At 37.9% G+C, this 18,422-nt stretch overlaps 1 protein-coding gene across 1 annotated transcript in view; it reads left to right on the forward strand.

Annotated features, from left to right (window-relative positions):
- Positions 1-18,422, forward strand: part of LOC125240509 (dynein axonemal heavy chain 5) — a 110,825-nt gene that overhangs the window by 73,961 nt on the left and 18,442 nt on the right. The window contains exons 20-27 of the mRNA XM_048148400.1: positions 5,796-5,962; positions 6,682-6,954; positions 9,824-10,052; positions 10,834-11,033; positions 11,399-11,494; positions 11,969-12,154; positions 12,889-13,148; positions 14,075-14,294. Coding sequence (XP_048004357.1) covers positions 5,796-5,962; positions 6,682-6,954; positions 9,824-10,052; positions 10,834-11,033; positions 11,399-11,494; positions 11,969-12,154; positions 12,889-13,148; positions 14,075-14,294 — 1,631 coding nt within the window. The remainder of the gene's footprint in view (positions 1-5,795; positions 5,963-6,681; positions 6,955-9,823; positions 10,053-10,833; positions 11,034-11,398; positions 11,495-11,968; positions 12,155-12,888; positions 13,149-14,074; positions 14,295-18,422) is intronic.

The following is an 18,422-nucleotide window of genomic DNA, read 5'->3' on the forward strand; positions in this document are numbered from 1 at the left end:
TCATACAAAAAAATTTTTTTTCGTTTTTTTTGAATTTTTTTTTAACTTTTTGTTTTTTTATAAGCGTATACGGGGTGTCAAAGGGGAACGAAAATTCGATTATTTTTGCGCTACGACGCACCGTTTAGGAGATACAGCCATCCAAAGTTACTATTTTCAGTAGACTTTATTTATTTCATACCATGTTTGAGAAAAGCACTATACATACAGATGGGGTTGCCCGCCTCAGACCTATCCTCATGTCTATATGTCTTCGGCCGGTAACCCCCTTTGTCCCGGCCTCTGTAGTAATGTACTATTATTTTTCTGTTTTCTTTTTGTACCTACCATATAAAGGCTTGTTGACACTCTGTTAAGTAGCAAGTGCAGGTGTTAAATGTTTTTAAAGTCACACACGGGTCAAAAAGCGATAAAATTAAATTTTTACCTTTTTTCCAACTTTGCTGGGACGTCAGTCATCCGCGACCACGGCTAGTTTCAACCAGCCGGCGTATTATTCTTCCAATTGTATCACTTATCTATGAGGATAAAGTATCCGTCACGCTTTGGCAAGTATGTCAGTGTGAGAGTGACAGATGTCTTATCCACGTGGATAAGTGATAAAATTGGGACTATCGGCTATAAATTGGAATTGGGCATCGGCTTCGGCATCGACTGCCCAAAACGTGATTTTAATAAAAATGTGTACAAAATGCGAGAATTTAAAGTGTTATAAGTGTTAACATTTTTACCCGGATAGGTATTAAGTAGGTATTAGTAGTCGTTTACATATTGTTTAGTTGTGCTTCGTGAAGGTGCAAAATGGAGGACTTTCAACAACGATATTGTTGGAGTGACTGGGTGTGTGGGGGAACTACATCTTAGGCAAGGCACTGGTCCCACCAAGAGCGAGTCAGCTATGAGCTATCGGCTATTGGCTACGTGCACGACAATTACGCCCACTACCATGTGAACTTGAAGTGGAAAATTACAAAAAATGACATGTAAACAAACATTATATTTTAACGATTTTTCGTTAATTTTAAATAAATCGAATAACAAGAGCTACTATTTCAAGTGTAATTTAGGTAGATTATAAAGACATGGATATAATACCAAAAATCAGTTTCCAAAGCATTACTCACGGTATAAACTTCCAACACTAGACTACAGAAAGAGTCAATAAATTGGTGCTGGCAGGGCATATAAAGAATCTTGAAGAACATAGGAGTAATGGTACAAGTTCTTCGAGCTAGTGATATGGTATTCGCTAAACCTCCGTCCCGTTAATACCATATAAAACAAATCTAAACGTAAGTACCTAGTCATGTCCGCGGCCGCAGAAATATCCGACACGGGCCTATTCCCAGGCTAGGCCTGAATCTTTAAGCATAATCTTTTACGGTAGGAAAAATACTAACAGCGTATTGAACAATATTAGGTAAACAAAGCTTAAATATAATTTATTATAATGGTTTGTTTTGACATGTCACTTACGTTTTCTTTTCACCGTAGCTATCCATTTAGTTCTTTGATCCAATTTCCAGTGTGCTCTAAGAAACGCATAGAACGTGCAACGACTATTTATGCCATTATTTTTACAATTAACAACGAAACAACATTGATGCCCCATATCAAACATTACACATTGTATTATATTTTATGAGTTTTGATAGATGACAACCACAATCAGTGTCGATTTTGACCACCGCAAGCACTGCGATCGCTTTGCTTACCCCCTCCATGCACTTCGCACGAAGCCAATAAAAAGGAACAAAAAATAGTCGCTCCCGTGTAAATAAAAGAGACGCGATGATAGCGCGGGCGAGTTATCGGCGGGGGGTTCGTAGCTGAGCTACGAACTACAAATCGCTCGCTCTATCTTTTATTTACACAAGAGCGATATCTTTTTCGTTTTTATAGCCGATAGCTCATAGTTTACTAGCTTTTGGTGGGACCAGTGCCTTAACCGGCAGAGTAGACCAAACGTCTATCTCACTTTAGTTATAAACACTCACACTTGTGACTTATCACTATCAGCCTGACCGTTTTAAATGTTGTTTTTACTAATAAGTTAACACCTGCATTTCGCTCGGGGTCGCTTGGCTAGATGGCGCTAATATTAATATTTGACATTTTAACTATTTTAAGACATATCAAGCTAAGAATATGGACCAAATTGTCAAAACTGAGGTTCAAAAGTTTTAGTTTAGTTTAAGTTTTAGTTTGTGTCGAGAGATGGCAGTCTATGCACTGTGATTACACATTTTACTTTGACAGTAACTCTCTATAAAGTCTATAATACGAGTACTCGATCCTCTTTGCTATAGAGAATTTACGGCAAGATTTTCTTTCTGAAATGCTGACATTGATGCATGAAGGCGGTGTGTTTAGGTACAGATGGCCTGTCAAATATATTCATAGATGGCACTGTCATACTTTATTTGTGTCTAGTTTCTATTATGAGATGGACATAGGTACAATTCTGAAAAACAACAGTTCAATTTTATTGCACAATGTGGCACTAACTAAAATTGAAAACACCTTGTGTTTATAAACATATGGTTGAATTTAATTTGCGAGTTTGTTACAACCAGCTTCGGTCGATGCTGCAGCCCTAGTGTTAAAGCGACAGCTAGCTAGCCCCTTTCTGGATTGCGGTAAACTACAGGAAAATAGGTAGTCTGAAATGAAATGGAATATTCAGAAACGGGCGAAACTGAAGGTTGCCATGACCAATCGCCTCCCGGGCTACTTTGTATAGTGGTTAACAGTCATGAAACTCATGAATAATAAACCCTCATGGACGTCAGCTAGCGCTTTGTGAGCTGGTTGAGGAATGTCTTTTGGTGGCTGCCATTTCCTCAAGCCACCAAAGTGGCAGCTGACTGCTGCTGTGTTTACGTTATTGATCTCTAATTAGATAACCGATCTTGTTGCCATAAACATACAGTTGAATTTATTTGGAATTTTGTTTCCTACTAACTTCCAGTCGATTCTGTGGCCCTAGTATTAAAGCGACTGCTAGCCCCTTTCAGGATTGCGGAAAACGGAAATAACACGTAAACACGTACTGGAAAATATATCTGAAATTAAATAGAAATTATTCAGAAACAGGATGGATCTGACATTCCTGAACCCAATAACGATATGGCAGCTGACTTTCACGAAGTTTCTTTGTTCGTGGACGCTAACTATACGAGGTACTGCGCTTCGGACAATGACTGATGAAGGAATGCAAAGTACAATGTTTGTGGTGGAAATTGCAAAATGTCAAACGGCCGTCTACAGAAACGCATAACACATAGGTACATAATATACGAGTAATTCAAACATATTTATCCATAAGTTGACTGCTAATACTGCTAAAACTTACTTATAAGACATGAAGAAAGGTTTTTGAAATATTTTGTGTGTAGACAAATGTAGGTTGTATGGCGTTTTAGATACTTCCATAACAAGTTACTTTCTTCTTACTTGATTCCATTCCTCGTTTACGTTCGACAAATCGACAAAGTAATATTTAGCGGCCCTGCTGTTTTCGAAAAACAGTTCACTTTTATTCGCGGTTGTGGTTACGTTCATTCAGTTTAGTTAGGTCACGACCTTAATATACATAATATAACTACCTATTTATGTAAAGCTAAGTTCCGAGCACGAAACCTCTTTGAAGTTATGCGTGCCTGGTAGCGAATCGGACCCGGGTCCGCTACGTCGGGGCTTGCCGTTCGTTTGTCGCTCACGGAGAGCTGGCAACGGCAATGGTGCTACCTATACCTACCTACCTTTGCATACTACGAGTATAGGTAGTTTCAACTCAGTTGAGGCCACGCACACTATAAACACTGTCATGTAAAGACAACGATATTTTGAAATTAGTGTTCTTACCGTGTACCGACTGCAGATTCAACAGTGAATTGCAAGAAAGACCAAAAAGTTTCTATTTACTATTTTGTTAAGAATTACGTCTATAGAACAATTTTCAAACAAAACAGAAAATAAAATATCTCGTATGTGATTTATTAATTGTCAGATTATGATTGTAATATTAATCGTAGAAATCGAAGATATTTTAAAAGATTGCCTTATTTTATCATCGTAGCTGTTAAAATGGTGTTTACCTATTTTTTCATTACTTATTAGCAAACATAGAAGTCGCGGTAGCAATAACGTCAATTAACATAGGGACATCCTTCCGATATAAAATATATCGATAGCTGAATACTTATTTGGAAGTGAAATTTCATATGAGCTATAAAGTTCACAGGATAATACCATTACTGCTTTTAATACCATTAATGATAAGTATATCAATAAATAATAATGTTTTTCTAAAATATATTGATCGTTTTTTTACATTCACTCACTCATTTCATTCATTCATTTTTTTTGCAATCAGTACTAATCTTCATTTAGCTGTGTGTGTTATCATTCACTTCAACCTCCGTGGAATTACCTATACCTACATCGTTACATTCTATTGATTGGCATGGTTCACAGTACAGTTCAGAGCAAATTCGATATACAAATTCATTACTTAAGACGATACGGTAGGGGTCAATTCTCCATACAAACGCTCTCGACTATTTCCTCCCTGGTTTTTGATGATAGAGCAATGTTTTTTTCAACACGGATTGTTATTATTGTTATCTGTGTAGGACCGTTTTGATTTTTTTGATATTCTGCTTTTTAAAGATTCTAGAGCCCACCTAGAGCCAATCAAAACATTCCATAAACGGCCTTTTTCATTGTGGCGCAAAAAAAGGCGTGATACTCAAGATTGGTAACAATTAACCAAAAAAGCTAAACGGTCCGACATAGACTATTTCATTGTTATTTAGATTCTCAAATTTCGTTCCGATTGATTAAGTTTTGAAGGAGGAAAGAGTCGAGAGCGGAACCTCGATTATAAAGATTTTTTTGAAATATCTTTTGACTGAGTTGTTCTTAATGGACAATTTTTTTTCGATAAATCTAGTTAATAACACTTGTATATTTAACTAAAATTCCCAAGTTGAAAGGGGGGCTCCTTTCCATTTTAGCATTTTCGCTACCGTATCCTCTTTACGTAATATTGTATAGTGAACCGATCTTGGTTAAACTTATTCTAGATTACGAGAACTTCTGATTAGAGAGAAGTTAAAGATATTCTTCTTTTTGACGTGATAAATGTTACTTCGATATCTATGGTTAATCAGGAAATAGTTATTTGTTTTACAAGGGGGCAAAGTAGTTGTTTAACCGCACGTGCATACCGCATTGATACCCGAGCAAGCGAAAGATTCCAATATTGAACCGCGAGCGTAGCGAGTGGTTCAAAAAGTGGAATCTTGAGCGTTGTGAGGGTTTCAAGGCACGAAGGTTAAACAAACTTTGCCACCGAGTGAAACATAAAATTTTTCACCACACCAACTCGAACAAAATACTTACTATGAAACATGAAACTAAACCAAATCCATCAATTTATTCAAATATTTATGATTCAAAATCATCATTTATAGGTAAAGTCTACCTACCAACATAAGACATCAAGTTAAAATTTGTATGAAATTAAGTACTTTGCACTCTTGTGGATAAAATGCAATTTTGCTATCCGTTTTCGAATAGCAAAGAATGCCTTTATTAGTTGGTGTGGTGAAAACAATTTTTAAACATATTTAGCAGTATTTTCTTGTTTGTGTTCATGATTATTTTCATTCTACTAATATTAAATTATAGTAGAACTCTCATAATGAATCGCAAATAGAGACAAAGCAGTACTTACTTCTAACCTAAATAACCGTTGTAAAAGGTTCAAATTTATATAAATCTACCAGGACAACAGAGGAAGCCGTTGTTCCTCCTCCACGCGGCGCTGATGATCCCCAACGTGTCAGTGAAGCCCACTCTAGAGGAGATCCAGGAAGTGCTGGTTCTGGCCGGGAAACACATTTCCGGCCTGGCCAAGGGAGTGGCGCAGTGGACTGGCGGCAAGAGCTCCAGGGTATTTAGACTCATCTTCAGAATGTCTTTAAAAGATTGGTAGAAGAGTGTGGAAGACAGAACTTTTTGTCTAGGGATAGCATAGGTAGTGGTCCAGGCTCATCTTCAGAATGAATGAATGAGTTCTGATGATCCCCAACTTGTTGGTGAAGCCCACTCTAGAAGAGATCCAGGCTGGCGAAGGGAGTGAGGCAGTGGAATGGCGGCAAGAGCTCTAGGGTATTTAGACTCATCTGCAAAATGAATGAATGATGAGTGAATGATATTGTCGGTGAAGCTCACTTTATGGACAAACATTTTTAAACTTTCTCTTGTCAATGTATATTATTTTTTATGACCATAATTTTGTTTATAAGGTGCAACAGAGACTATTCCTTTAGATTTTTAAATTCAACAATGAAGGACTAAACCGTATATCAGTATCACATAACATTTCTGCTAAAGTTGTTAATTACTAATACCTTTGAAACAATTACTTTATGCCTAATTGCATACGTATAGAGCATATCCCTGTTAGTATGTACTATAAACAAGCAGTCTAATAATGGATATCTGTTTCTCTTCCCCATGTTGTATTGTTAATTGTATTGTGCTGTCATACCACACACTGTGCTCGACTGTGTAACCGTCCGCTCACCCTTCTGTGCTTTCTGTTCCTTTCGCTCACTCTATGTTGCTTCTCTTCCTCTTTATTTGGCTTCCTCCCCGCGTCACGAGCAGGTTAGCTGGAAGAAGATAGTCGGTCACCAGTCTAATCATCTTCTAGAGGTTGTGACGAAGCTTGACGAACAGGTTCAGTCGGTGGCGGGCGCATTACCGAAGCCGAAGGGCTTGGATTCAAAACAAAAAAGGAAGAAGCACTATAGACTGGAGTCGGAGGAAAAACCGACGTTTCCGCTGCAGCAGAAGAACTTTTATAACTATATTGTGGAGAACAAGGAGATTATCAAGACTTTGTCGTTGCTGTCGACTTGCACGCAGAACGTTAAGACGGTGAGCATTTTTTTAGTTGGTTTCTTTCCTAGCAGATATATAAATATTTACCTGACTACTTCAGAAGAATGTTACCTCGTGTTTTTCAAGCGTATGTATCAATCAGGGACGGTTATTGACATACTTGAAAAACAATTTCAACTTATTGATTGTAAAATAAAAAGATTACGTATCTATGTAACTAATTATGATATTTATGAATGTACTTATATGGAATTTTCTATCTAAAATGTGTCTTTTCATCCGTCACCTTTAGGGCCCAACACTCTGATCCATACATGACGACAGGTCTGATGACTGATTTATAAATTTTGCCCTTCAGTCGAAGAGGCATCCGGGCGTCACAAATGGTTCCCGTGACCTGTCGCCATTTCATCCACCCCGTGCTAATACGGTTTTTCACATCGCGGTCGATATCGCCATCACACTGTACGAGCGAACCAAGGTACTTAAAGTCGGAGCAGACTGGCAATAAAATACCATCGAGTTCTATGGCAGCAAAACCAGAGAGACCGCCGAAATCACAAAACATATGTTCTGTTTTTGATCTACTGATCTTCAGGCCAACATTCTCTAGTTTTTGCCGCCACTTCTCGAGTCTGCTCTGTACCTCGAGCCCGTCTTCACCAACAAGCACAATGTCATCAGCGAAAAGCATACACCAGGGTACCTCCTCCTGTATGTCCGACGACAAAGCGTCCATAATAAGGAGAAAGAGGTAAGGACTTAGAGCCGATCCCTGGTGCAAGCCCACCGCGACACTGAACCTGTCGGTGGTGCCGGCAGCTGACCGGACGCGTGTACAACATCGACTGTACATTGACCGTATTAGCTCTACATACTTCCCAGGCACGCATTTCTCTTTCAGAGCCCACCACAAAACCTCTCGGGGTACGCGGTCGTATGCCTTTTCGAGATCAACAAACACCATATGCAGGTTCCTTTTTGCGCGCCTGTATTTTTCGCACAATTGGCGAAGTGCAAAAATGGCGTCTGCTGTACCTCTTCCCGGCATAAACCCGAATTGGTTTTGTGTTATTTCACTCTCTTCTCTCAGGCGTCTCTCTATCACCTTTTCCCATATTTTCATTGTATGTGACATTAGCTTTATTCCTCTATAGTTGTTGCAGTCTTGTACATCCCCTTTGTTTTTGAAAATGGGCACCAGTAAACTGTCGCACCATTCATTGGGGATAGTTTCTTCATGCAACAACTTATTGAAGAACAAAGTCAGCCACTTACATCCATCCTCACTCAACAACTTCCATACTTCTCCAGGTATATCATCTGGACCTACCGATTTTCTATCTAAAATGTGTAAAGTTAAATATTTAATAAATGCAGTAATACCTCCAATCGTACATACGAGTATATTAATAGTTTTTTAAAATATATAATTTTGACTGAGTGTACTAGTAAGAAAGAGACAAAACACCATAGTTAGGTTCCCCATGCCCCCACCAGATAGCAGCCTAGAACCTATTCAGGTATTTACTATTGACGAGCTTGGACATGCGCATTGAGCTACCATCGATTAACTGTCCGCCATTACTCATAACCTCAAATACTTTAAGGATTACCAGATTTTGTGGCAAAAGAATTCGTAAAAGTGAAATTAACTTGCCGGTATGTATTTCAAATTTTGATTCACATTTGGAGATATACTGACAGTTTATGGGTTCGAGCAAAATGTTGGAATAGAATAGCTCCTGATAGTGTATGTTTCCCTGGTACTTTTTTCCAAAGCCGGTGTGAACTCCCTTGATCTCCTCACAAATTCATATTCATTGCGCAGGTGCGGTGCACAATTTTTTACTGTAAACAAATGGAATTTACAAAAACTTTACGAATGTTGTCAATAGAAACAAAGCTTTAAATCATCGATTTCTTTAAATTCTTGGAATTTGAGTCCAGACAGACGATATATTTTTATTTTATTGATTATTTAAGAATATTCAATTATGTCAAAGTCGATCATAATAAAACTAATCGTAGAAGAAAATTATACTATGGGTGAATCAAGTTTTTCTTGCCTGTTATTGTCATGGTTACGGTCCCCTGAGTCACGCGGTTTTATGAAAAATTATGCTACTTAAACTATGCAAACATAGTGAGATTATATGTCCGATAACGGCATCATCGCCATCAAATTGGCCTTTAGTTCCGAGAAACCGTCGGTAAAAGTCTGCAGTCTCTGAACATGTTATGGATAAAGTCAATCATGCAAAAGTTTGATAAGCCTCTGGTTCTTGCTAAAGAGAAGCGGTATATACCCAGAATGTTGCGCGAGGCCATTGAGATCAAGAAATATCCAAACTTTAATAGAGAAGATGGCTTTACTTTACCACCGGCTTGGGATCCAGTAGTACATCTGATAATGGAACAAGCACGACGAAGACTGTGAGGCATTTGCAGTTTGTTTTTGTCAATTTTGTGCAGATTAATTGATTGATTGTTTTTTAACATAGTAATGGTAAAGTTTTAGAATATTGTATAACTAGCTTTATTTATAGTGTGTGAACCTGCCTTAGAAATCTATATTATTTATGGTCAATGGTTCGTTAATATTTCTTGTATGTAGGTAGCTTTTGCAAATTGTAATTTTTCCTCAGTCACCCGTTGACCACGAACGCTGTAAAGTGTTCGAAAGGTCGGGATGAATTGTGAAATCATTCTACGCGGTTTAATCCGTTTCCATAGTTTTATTTCATAATTTATAAGTATTTTTCATTTATTTAAATGCTTATAACTCTGAAAGTAGGCGAAATTCAGAAAAGTTTATATGACATTTTACTCTTCTAATATGATGAGGAATAAGCTGTTAAAATTATTATACCGTGTATATTCTCACAGCCACCTAACATTTCAGGAGCTCAACAACCTAGTAAAGCGATGGCGCCCATACCACTACCTCTGGAAGTGCGAGAAGACCCTCCGTCAACTCCTGGCGTGGAACCTGAACGACTTCGAGCTGGCACTGAAGCGGCACAGCGAGCTGGAGGCCAAGCTGTCCACAGAACCTGATGTCCTGGTCATCGGGAGCTGCCTTGCTGTGTCCACAGAGAGACTCAAGCTTGGGCTGAGCACTGAACTCAAAAGTAGGTTTTGAGGGTCTAAAAACTTGGCGGGGTTGGAGGACTTGGAGGTGACATAATTTTCTAGCTGCCCTGTAAACGTGTGTAACGTGCTTAACGTTATTTTGCATGATGCATTTAAGTACTCCGAGGTAGCAGTTGCCAAGATATCGCAGGACCTTGAAATGTGGCGATGTTTTTTATCTTTAAGCCGGCGGAGTAAGGTGCATCAACATGCGTCGATCCTACAAATTTGTGTAATATTAACAATAAAATATTTAAATCTTTTTCACCACACCAACTGGTAAAGGCATACTTTGCTATTCGAAAGCAGATAGCAAAATTGCATTTTATCCACAAGAGTGCAAAGTAATTTCATACAAATTTTAACTGAATCATAAATATGAATAAATTGATAGATTAAATTTAGTTTGATGTTTTATAATGGTTTTATAGTCAATATTTTGTTCGTGTTGGTGTGGTGAAAATTTTTGTGTTTCACTCGGCGGCAAAGTTTGTTTAACCTTCGTGCCTTGAAACCCTCGCAACGCTCAAGATTCCACTTTTTGATCCACTCGATCCCTACGCTCGCGGTTCAATATGTATTGGAATCTTTCGTTTGCTCGTGTCAATACACGAGAACGTGCGGTGAAACAACAACTTTGCCCCCTTGTAAAACACAAGATTTGTAAATGTAAAATCCTTGTAATAGCATTTACAAGGGCATAGTGTATAGAAAAGCCATGCAGCATGGCACACATTGCTAATAGTTTGATAAATAACAGTAAAACATTTTGTTTTCCAGACGGTACACACCGCATCGGACAAGCCATGCGCAAGAAGTACAAGCGAGAGATGGACTACGTGTACGCTATCATGAACGACCTTGAGCGTAAGCTGGAGCGACCAATCAGAGACCTGGACGATGTGAGGAGCGTCATGGAAACGCTGAAGAAGATCAGGGAGCAAGAAGTCGATATGGAGCTTAAGATCGACCCTGTTGAGGTAACCTTATGTTATCTGTGGGGGCCTTTACGTATACACTTTGATTGATCCATAGGGATCTTTTGTGCAATTCGAAGATCCTTCAGCTATTCAGGAGCTTCTCGACCATCTCCATGTGTCTGCTGATGAGGCTCATGGGTAGCTCCTTGAAGTCCTTTAGTTCTAGGTAACCTGCTCCAAAGTTCGTCGTTCTTGGGCGAAGGCGTGACATTCGCGCTTTAGTTGTCTGACAGTTTCTTCCTCTTCACCTCTTGAGGTATCCTAGCCTCAAACTTAATCATAGAAAAACTGGCAGACTAACGCCTTAAAACACATAAATCCGTAACTTACGCCCGGAAATGTAAACGTTGGTTTTTAAATTTCAGGAAGCGTTCAATGTAATAACTCGTTATGAGTTGCCAGTGAGCCAGACTGACTTGGAACAGGTGGACAGTCTGCGATACTCATGGCAGCAGCTACAGGTTTGCTTCTTAGATATACTTTATAATGACCGATGTCTTACTGCTGCGATACTTTAGAGTAGTCAATATCTTACTGCTAATCGTCTTTTTAACTGATTTTAATGCCTCAGTGGCAAGATTTTCCACAATTGTGCCAAATGTGATGGTCGTCGCAGAGGGCGAGCCACACATATCCTTCAGCCTGAGGGGCCTTGTGAAGGTTTCCAAGCTAACTCAGGGTAGGGAGGATGAGCTGATAAGAAACACCACTTAAAAGGCCACCACGAACTGGCGTCTTACGCGCCTTTTATTTATAAAGAACTCTTAGGTCTAATTACACTGGTTTCGCTCCAGACGGGAGCGAGCTATATCCAACTATATATATGAATATGATACGTATATTTGATAACCACCAAGGCTTTCGTCCTGATTGGCTCGTCCTATACTTGGCTAAGGGATAAAACATTAATACAAACTATGACATAATTATTCTAGGCTACTGCGCTAGCCGCTCACGTGCAGTTGCTCAAAATGCAGCCACAATTTGAAGAAGACCTGAAGAACAACCTGGACAGGTTCAGAGAAGATAACGGGGAATACGTGCATGAGTACAGACACGCTGGTCCAATGCAGTCGGGACTGACGCCGCGTGAAGCGTCCGACCGGCTGATACTATTCCAGGTAAGCGGACTTGATGTTTAAGTTAGACAGGTTCGGACAAGAAGCAGGCAATACGTCTACGAGTATTAAAAGTATCGAAACGCTGGGCTCAGTGCTGCCATTTTCGATATGCGAATGAAATGTATTCAGAATGAATTCCATGATACGTGCCGTCGTTATCACTAGTCGTAGCCCAATCTGTTTGTATAATCTGTCAACTATTTTCATTGCCTACTTAACTCTCTTGCACCAATGACAATATAAATATATAATATAAATATAAATATTGGGGACACCTTACACAGATCAACTTAGCCCCAAACTAAGCAAAGCTTGTACTATGGGTGCTAAGCGACGATATACATACTTAAATAGATAAATACATACTTATATACATAGAAAACATCCACGACTCAGGAACAAATATCTGTGCTCATCACACAAATAAATGCCCTTACCGGGATTCGAACCCAGGACCGCGGCTTAGCAGGCAGGGTCACTACCAACTACGCCAGACCGGTCGTCGAACAATGGAGGGTTAATCCTCCATTTTATATGGAATTTGACAGTTGACAGCCCACTAACCCTGATTTAAGTGGTTGATGGGCTGACCCAGTGGACCTTACAGTTTTAAGATAACAACCAAATAAAATGTATGAGAGCTTAGTTTTAGAGTCACTTTTAAGAAACCATGCAATTCCTGCCCCTTGCGATCGGAAAACTATGTATCTCATCCAAATCACCGAACGTTCCAGAACCGTTTCGACGGTATGTGGCGTAAGCTGCAGACCTACCAGAACGGCGAAGAGCTATTCGGCCTCCCGCACACCGAGTATCCAGAGCTCGCACAGATCAGGAAAGAACTAAACCTTCTGCAGAAGTTGTACAAACTGTACAATGACGTCATCGACAGAGTCAGCAGTTACTACGACATACCGTGGGGCGAAGTCAATATTGAAGAGATCAATAATGAGCTTATGGAGTTCCAGAATAGATGTCGTAAACTTCCTAAAGGGTAAGTACAGAAGATATTGTTAGAATAACACAAGTAAAATTATTCTGATTAGGACTTTATTATTAATATAAATATGAATATTTTCCTATTCGGCTCATATTTGTTTAATATTTTATTAAAAACTATAGCGTTTGCCCGCGGCTTCGCTCGCGCTAAATTCGGAAATTGCGGACTGCTCCATACAAACTTCCACCTCCTATTTTAGGGAAGTGGGGAGTTAGAAAGGGACAAAAAGTAGCCTATGTCACTCTCCATACCCTCAACTCTCTCCGTTTTGCCGTGAAAGACGGACAAACAAACAGACACACACACTTTCCCATTTATAAATTTTATAATATTAGTACGGATAAATGTTTGCTTGCTGTTTAAATAATTTGCCTTCCATTGAGAACTTTTTAATAACATCGAATGCGAGGGTATCAAAAAGGGTCATGTTGACGAACATTTATAACTGAATTTAACTGTGTACTAGCGCGTAATGTACAGCGGGGCAAATGTAACTGGTCCATTTTTTCCATGTTTTACAATGTTTGCATTATTAAACAGAGTGTCCACCGGTTATATGTATACGGTAGGAGTGTTCAGTGGATACATGTAGAACTCGACATCATAGTGTAGGTAATAATGGTAAAAAAATGGATTAGTTACAATTGCCCCCCAGTCGAGTTACTTCTATTTTATTATAATTATTATATACTAGCTTTAGCCCGCGGCATCGCTCGCGATAGAAAGAGACAAAAAGTAGCCTATGTCACTCTCCATCCCTTCAACTATCTCCACCTAACAAATCACGATCGATTCATCACTCCGTTTTGCATTGAAAGACGGACAAACAAACAGACACACACACTTTCCCATTTATAATATTAGTATGGATTAATTATCGACCCTATTCAATTTATTCCAATTTTATCATCTCTTTCTAGTTTAAAAGAGTGGCCAGCCTTCTTCGCTCTCAAGAAAACCATAGACGATTTCAATGACATGTGTCCGCTCCTCGAGCTGATGGCAAACAAAGCCATGAAACCAAGGCACTGGCAGCGGATTATGGAGGTCACCAAATACATATTCGAGCTGGACAATGAAGACTTCTGTCTTAAGAACATTCTGGAGGCTCCACTGCTACCAAATAAAGAAGATATTGAGGTATTTTTATAAGAGAATAACTATATACTATTGACCCGGAGCTGTAAGTTCACATTTTTGACACATGACAGCGTCCACAAAACGTAAAATGGCGCGACTTAATGAAATTTTAAATGAAATCCTGTAATAATATTTAAAAAATCAAGTACCTACTTAAAAACAATATATATCGCTTACTTTAAACATAATCTAACACGTGTTACATTATTGCGGATCTTCTTTATTGAGGATTTTACGATATTCATTTATAACGCAGGATTTACTTATTATGTCATTTATCATTCATTTTTAACCGTCTTCAATAAAAGGAGGAGGTTCTCAATTCGACAGATTTTTTTTTAACTAGTGCTGTGGCAGTGTCTGTCATTTCGATTCAAATGATATTTTAGTAAGTTGATAGAAATCGTATATTTGTTTAAGCGCCTCCTTGTACATAGTACACTGGTCAAAAAGAGAAATAAAAAAACAAAGTGTGATGTAAAGCTGCATTTTTGGTATGTTATTTGGGGTCCTTGGGGGAATGTAGGACTATATTTTGCAAGCAAAAAAATGGTGTGCTAACTTCGTAATTTAAAAAAAAAAGTAAAAAAATCAGACTTTTTTTGGTATTTGCCGTTTTATTAAAAAACTATGCATTTTTGGTCAAAAGTTGCTTTGTAATGTTGAAAGCGCATTAAATTACAAACAGTTTGACATATTTTGTATCAATGTCCGTCAAATATTTTTTGAGATATGAAGCGTCAAAAAAAGAACATTTTTCCCCTTTCTATGAAAATATTCATTTTGCTAATATTTTGAGACAGATATCAGCAAAACAACTCAGGCTATTACATAAATTGTTAAATAAAAATGTAGAAAATTTCACTAGCTTTCATTTAAGCCCAAAAGTGTGCCAGTTATTTTAAAAAATAGGATTATATCGTAAGTCTAGTATAACTGGATCAGAAATAATCGGTGGATGGTAATGGCCAAATGGGATAGTTTACATATATTTACAGGTGTAGCGGAGAATGAATTATGATTATTTGGGGGCTGTTCAAGTATTACTCAGACACATATTTGCGTATATCAAATCAACATTTATTTAGTTAGTTAAGTTTACGGTCAAAAAGACCTCAGGATCGACGCTTGGCGGAAAAAAATATTTACGAGTAGAAAACCCTCATTAATTGAATCAGATTGTTCCGAAATTGTTCTTGTACGGACTGGTTTTTAAAGCATATCACTGAGGGTCAATAACATCGATGCAATCTCACAAGCGTTGTCGTTTGTCGTGGACGTGCCCGAATCATAGTATTCTCCGTTTAACGAAATATCAGTACATAGACTACATAGTATGTGTTGTATTGCACGCGCAGGTCTCTCACCGCCGCGCAGGTGTAGTCGGACCATAACTCGACAGTATACACTGAGGAACAGCTGTCTTTTTGCGCTGTCACTAGTTTTGCGTTGTCACTACATTTGGCGAATCTTCTAGCCAACAGGTTTGCCCTTACTGCGGTGGCTCGCCTCTGCCTTTCTATGTCCTCCTGGTCTTTTAAACTGGACAAGATGTGACCAAGATATCTGACTTCGTGTACTCTCCGCAATTGAACTCCATCAAGCAAAAGAGGTGGTACATGTGTGGGCATATGTGCTGCCTCCATGAGCATAAATTCAGACTTGTCCGGATTGTATCTCCATGTTATTCTGGCTGGCGTATCTCTCGCATTCTGCAAGTATCTTACGCATAGCTCCCACAGATGGTGCTAGTAGGACCATATATTATCGTCTGCATATGCGATGTGATTTATCATTTGCCCATTGATGGAGCAGCCAACCTCGGTACTGGTCAAAGCCTGCGACAGCCCATCCATGTACACGCTGAAGAGAGCCGGAGACATACTGCCTCCTTGTCTCACGCCACAGTTTAGCCCGCTGGCTGTGGACAGAGTTGACTTCCATCTTACTACGTTCTTCTGCTGGGAATACCACTTCTCCAGTATCTTAATAATTGGCGTGGGCGCTTTCCGTTCCCGTAGTTTATTCCACAGCAATCGGTGGTCAAATACAACTCAAGTGGACCTTCTATCACTACAGGAGTTGTGCCATCAAGATGCAGAACCAGGACCCTCAAAAAGGAAAAAGTAAAATGTAACTAATTCTGTTTTATTTTTCTAATTTAGGCCACTAGGTGAGTGTTTTATTGTTGTATTATTGTGTCGACTTTTTGTATATGTTATACTAACAGGTAGTTTTTAAAATATCCAATAATGTATAAGTACTAACCATTATGGGCCCTTTGTTGTCTGATATAATAAATAAATTAAATTAAATTAAATTAATTTACTAAACTTCAAAATTTTACTGTATTTTATTTCTTCATTAGTAATAGTCAAATCGATGCAAAGTTAGCTTAGACAATTTTATCAGATAAACGGATATCAAAGAAAGTAAGATCGAATAGATAACACTTTCAACCTAAAACTTTTAGCGTAAACTAATACCTTAACCAATCTACCAGACTCTTGGCTTCTCTATTTATAGATTTTTTTTTTGTTTACCAAAGTAACTATTCTTCTTACTGACTTTTACTTGCACTAAAACTAAAGCAAAATAAATTTATACAATGTTGTATTGCAATATATATCATATCATGAAGTATTTTGCAGATATTTGTCCAAAAATGTTGGCAAAACGCTACATTTTATAAATGCGTCAAAAATTAACCTTTTTTGACGCTTCATATCTCGAAAACTATTTGACGGACATTGATAAAAAAGATGTCAAACTGTTTGAAATTTAATGCGCTTTCAACATTACACAGCAACTTTTGACCAAAAACGCATAGTTTTTTAATAAAAAAATAAAAACCAAAAAAAGTCCGATTTTTTTACTTTTTTTTTTAAATTACGAAGTTAGCACACTTTTTTTTTGCTTGCAAAACATAGTCTTACATTCCCCCAAGGACTCCAAATAACATACCAAAAATCCAGCTTTACATCACACTTTGTTTTTTTAGCCGATTTTCATGTAAGATTTGACCGGTGTATAGGGCCTACTCGATTCAACCAATTCGTAAATAATCGCTAGACTTGGCAAACGATACGTCTTAGCCACATCGCGACATACTTCAAAACAAATGCGTCAAAAATGTGAACTTACAGCTCAGGCACAATACATCTTATCTTATATTTACTCTTCCTAATGTAATGGGTTAGTAGGTAAAATTACAACAGTGGATCAAGCAATGCTATTGTAATAGTAATAGGCTTTGCATTTCAATCTCTAGAGTCAAAATCTCAACTTTTATTTGAGCTACTTGCTGACTTGTTAAAAGAAAGATCGTCGATACTAAATACCCTACTAACAAATTCTAACTATATTAACTCAGAACTAACTTTTTGCAGAAAATGTCTTTTGTTTTTAAACATATTTTGTTTTGATTAATTTAATTTATTGATTTCATTGTATCTTTTGGCGTTTTATTTTTAATCTAATTACTATCAATATACGCTTAAATATTTTGGTGACATTGTTGTTTATGAACAAGATTTTATAGGATTTTATGTTAATTTGAATGTTTATTTTATTTTGTACTGTTTCTTTATTTATTTATTTTTCTTATGTGTGGTTAGTATTTTAGTTATTAATTCTTTAACTCTCATGTAAACGTTTTGGTGTTTAACTGTAAGTTTATATTGAAATAAAATAAATGAAATGAAATGAAACTCAAGTACCCAACCCTTACCAAGATGAAAACGTAGACTCCAATAGGTACAAAGTTTATCAGACTTGCAATTTTGAAATCCCTCAACTAACAGAGCCATCTGTGTCTCCCGCACGCAATTGGTTTTGACCTTGCGCAATTTCTCAGTTTCATTGCGCAAGTACAAACAGATCAACAGGTTATGCACGTGGCAAATGTACCAGGCATTCATGAAAGGCTTAGAGGTAAAATGCAGCAGAACGTTTGTATAAGCTAGGTATATAATATATATACAAGTGTATGCTGCCTAGGTTACCGTGTCAATATTCTAAATATAGAGTTGAATGGCTTTTAAATATTTATAGCAACGTTTAAAATAAAAAACTACCAGGCTATCATATGTTTCTAGGAGTAAACTGATCTAATAGGTACTGAAGAAA

The sequence above is a fragment of the Leguminivora glycinivorella genome, chromosome Z (assembly GCF_023078275.1).
Source record: "Leguminivora glycinivorella isolate SPB_JAAS2020 chromosome Z, LegGlyc_1.1, whole genome shotgun sequence".
Classification (NCBI taxonomy): domain Eukaryota; kingdom Metazoa; phylum Arthropoda; class Insecta; order Lepidoptera; family Tortricidae; genus Leguminivora; species Leguminivora glycinivorella.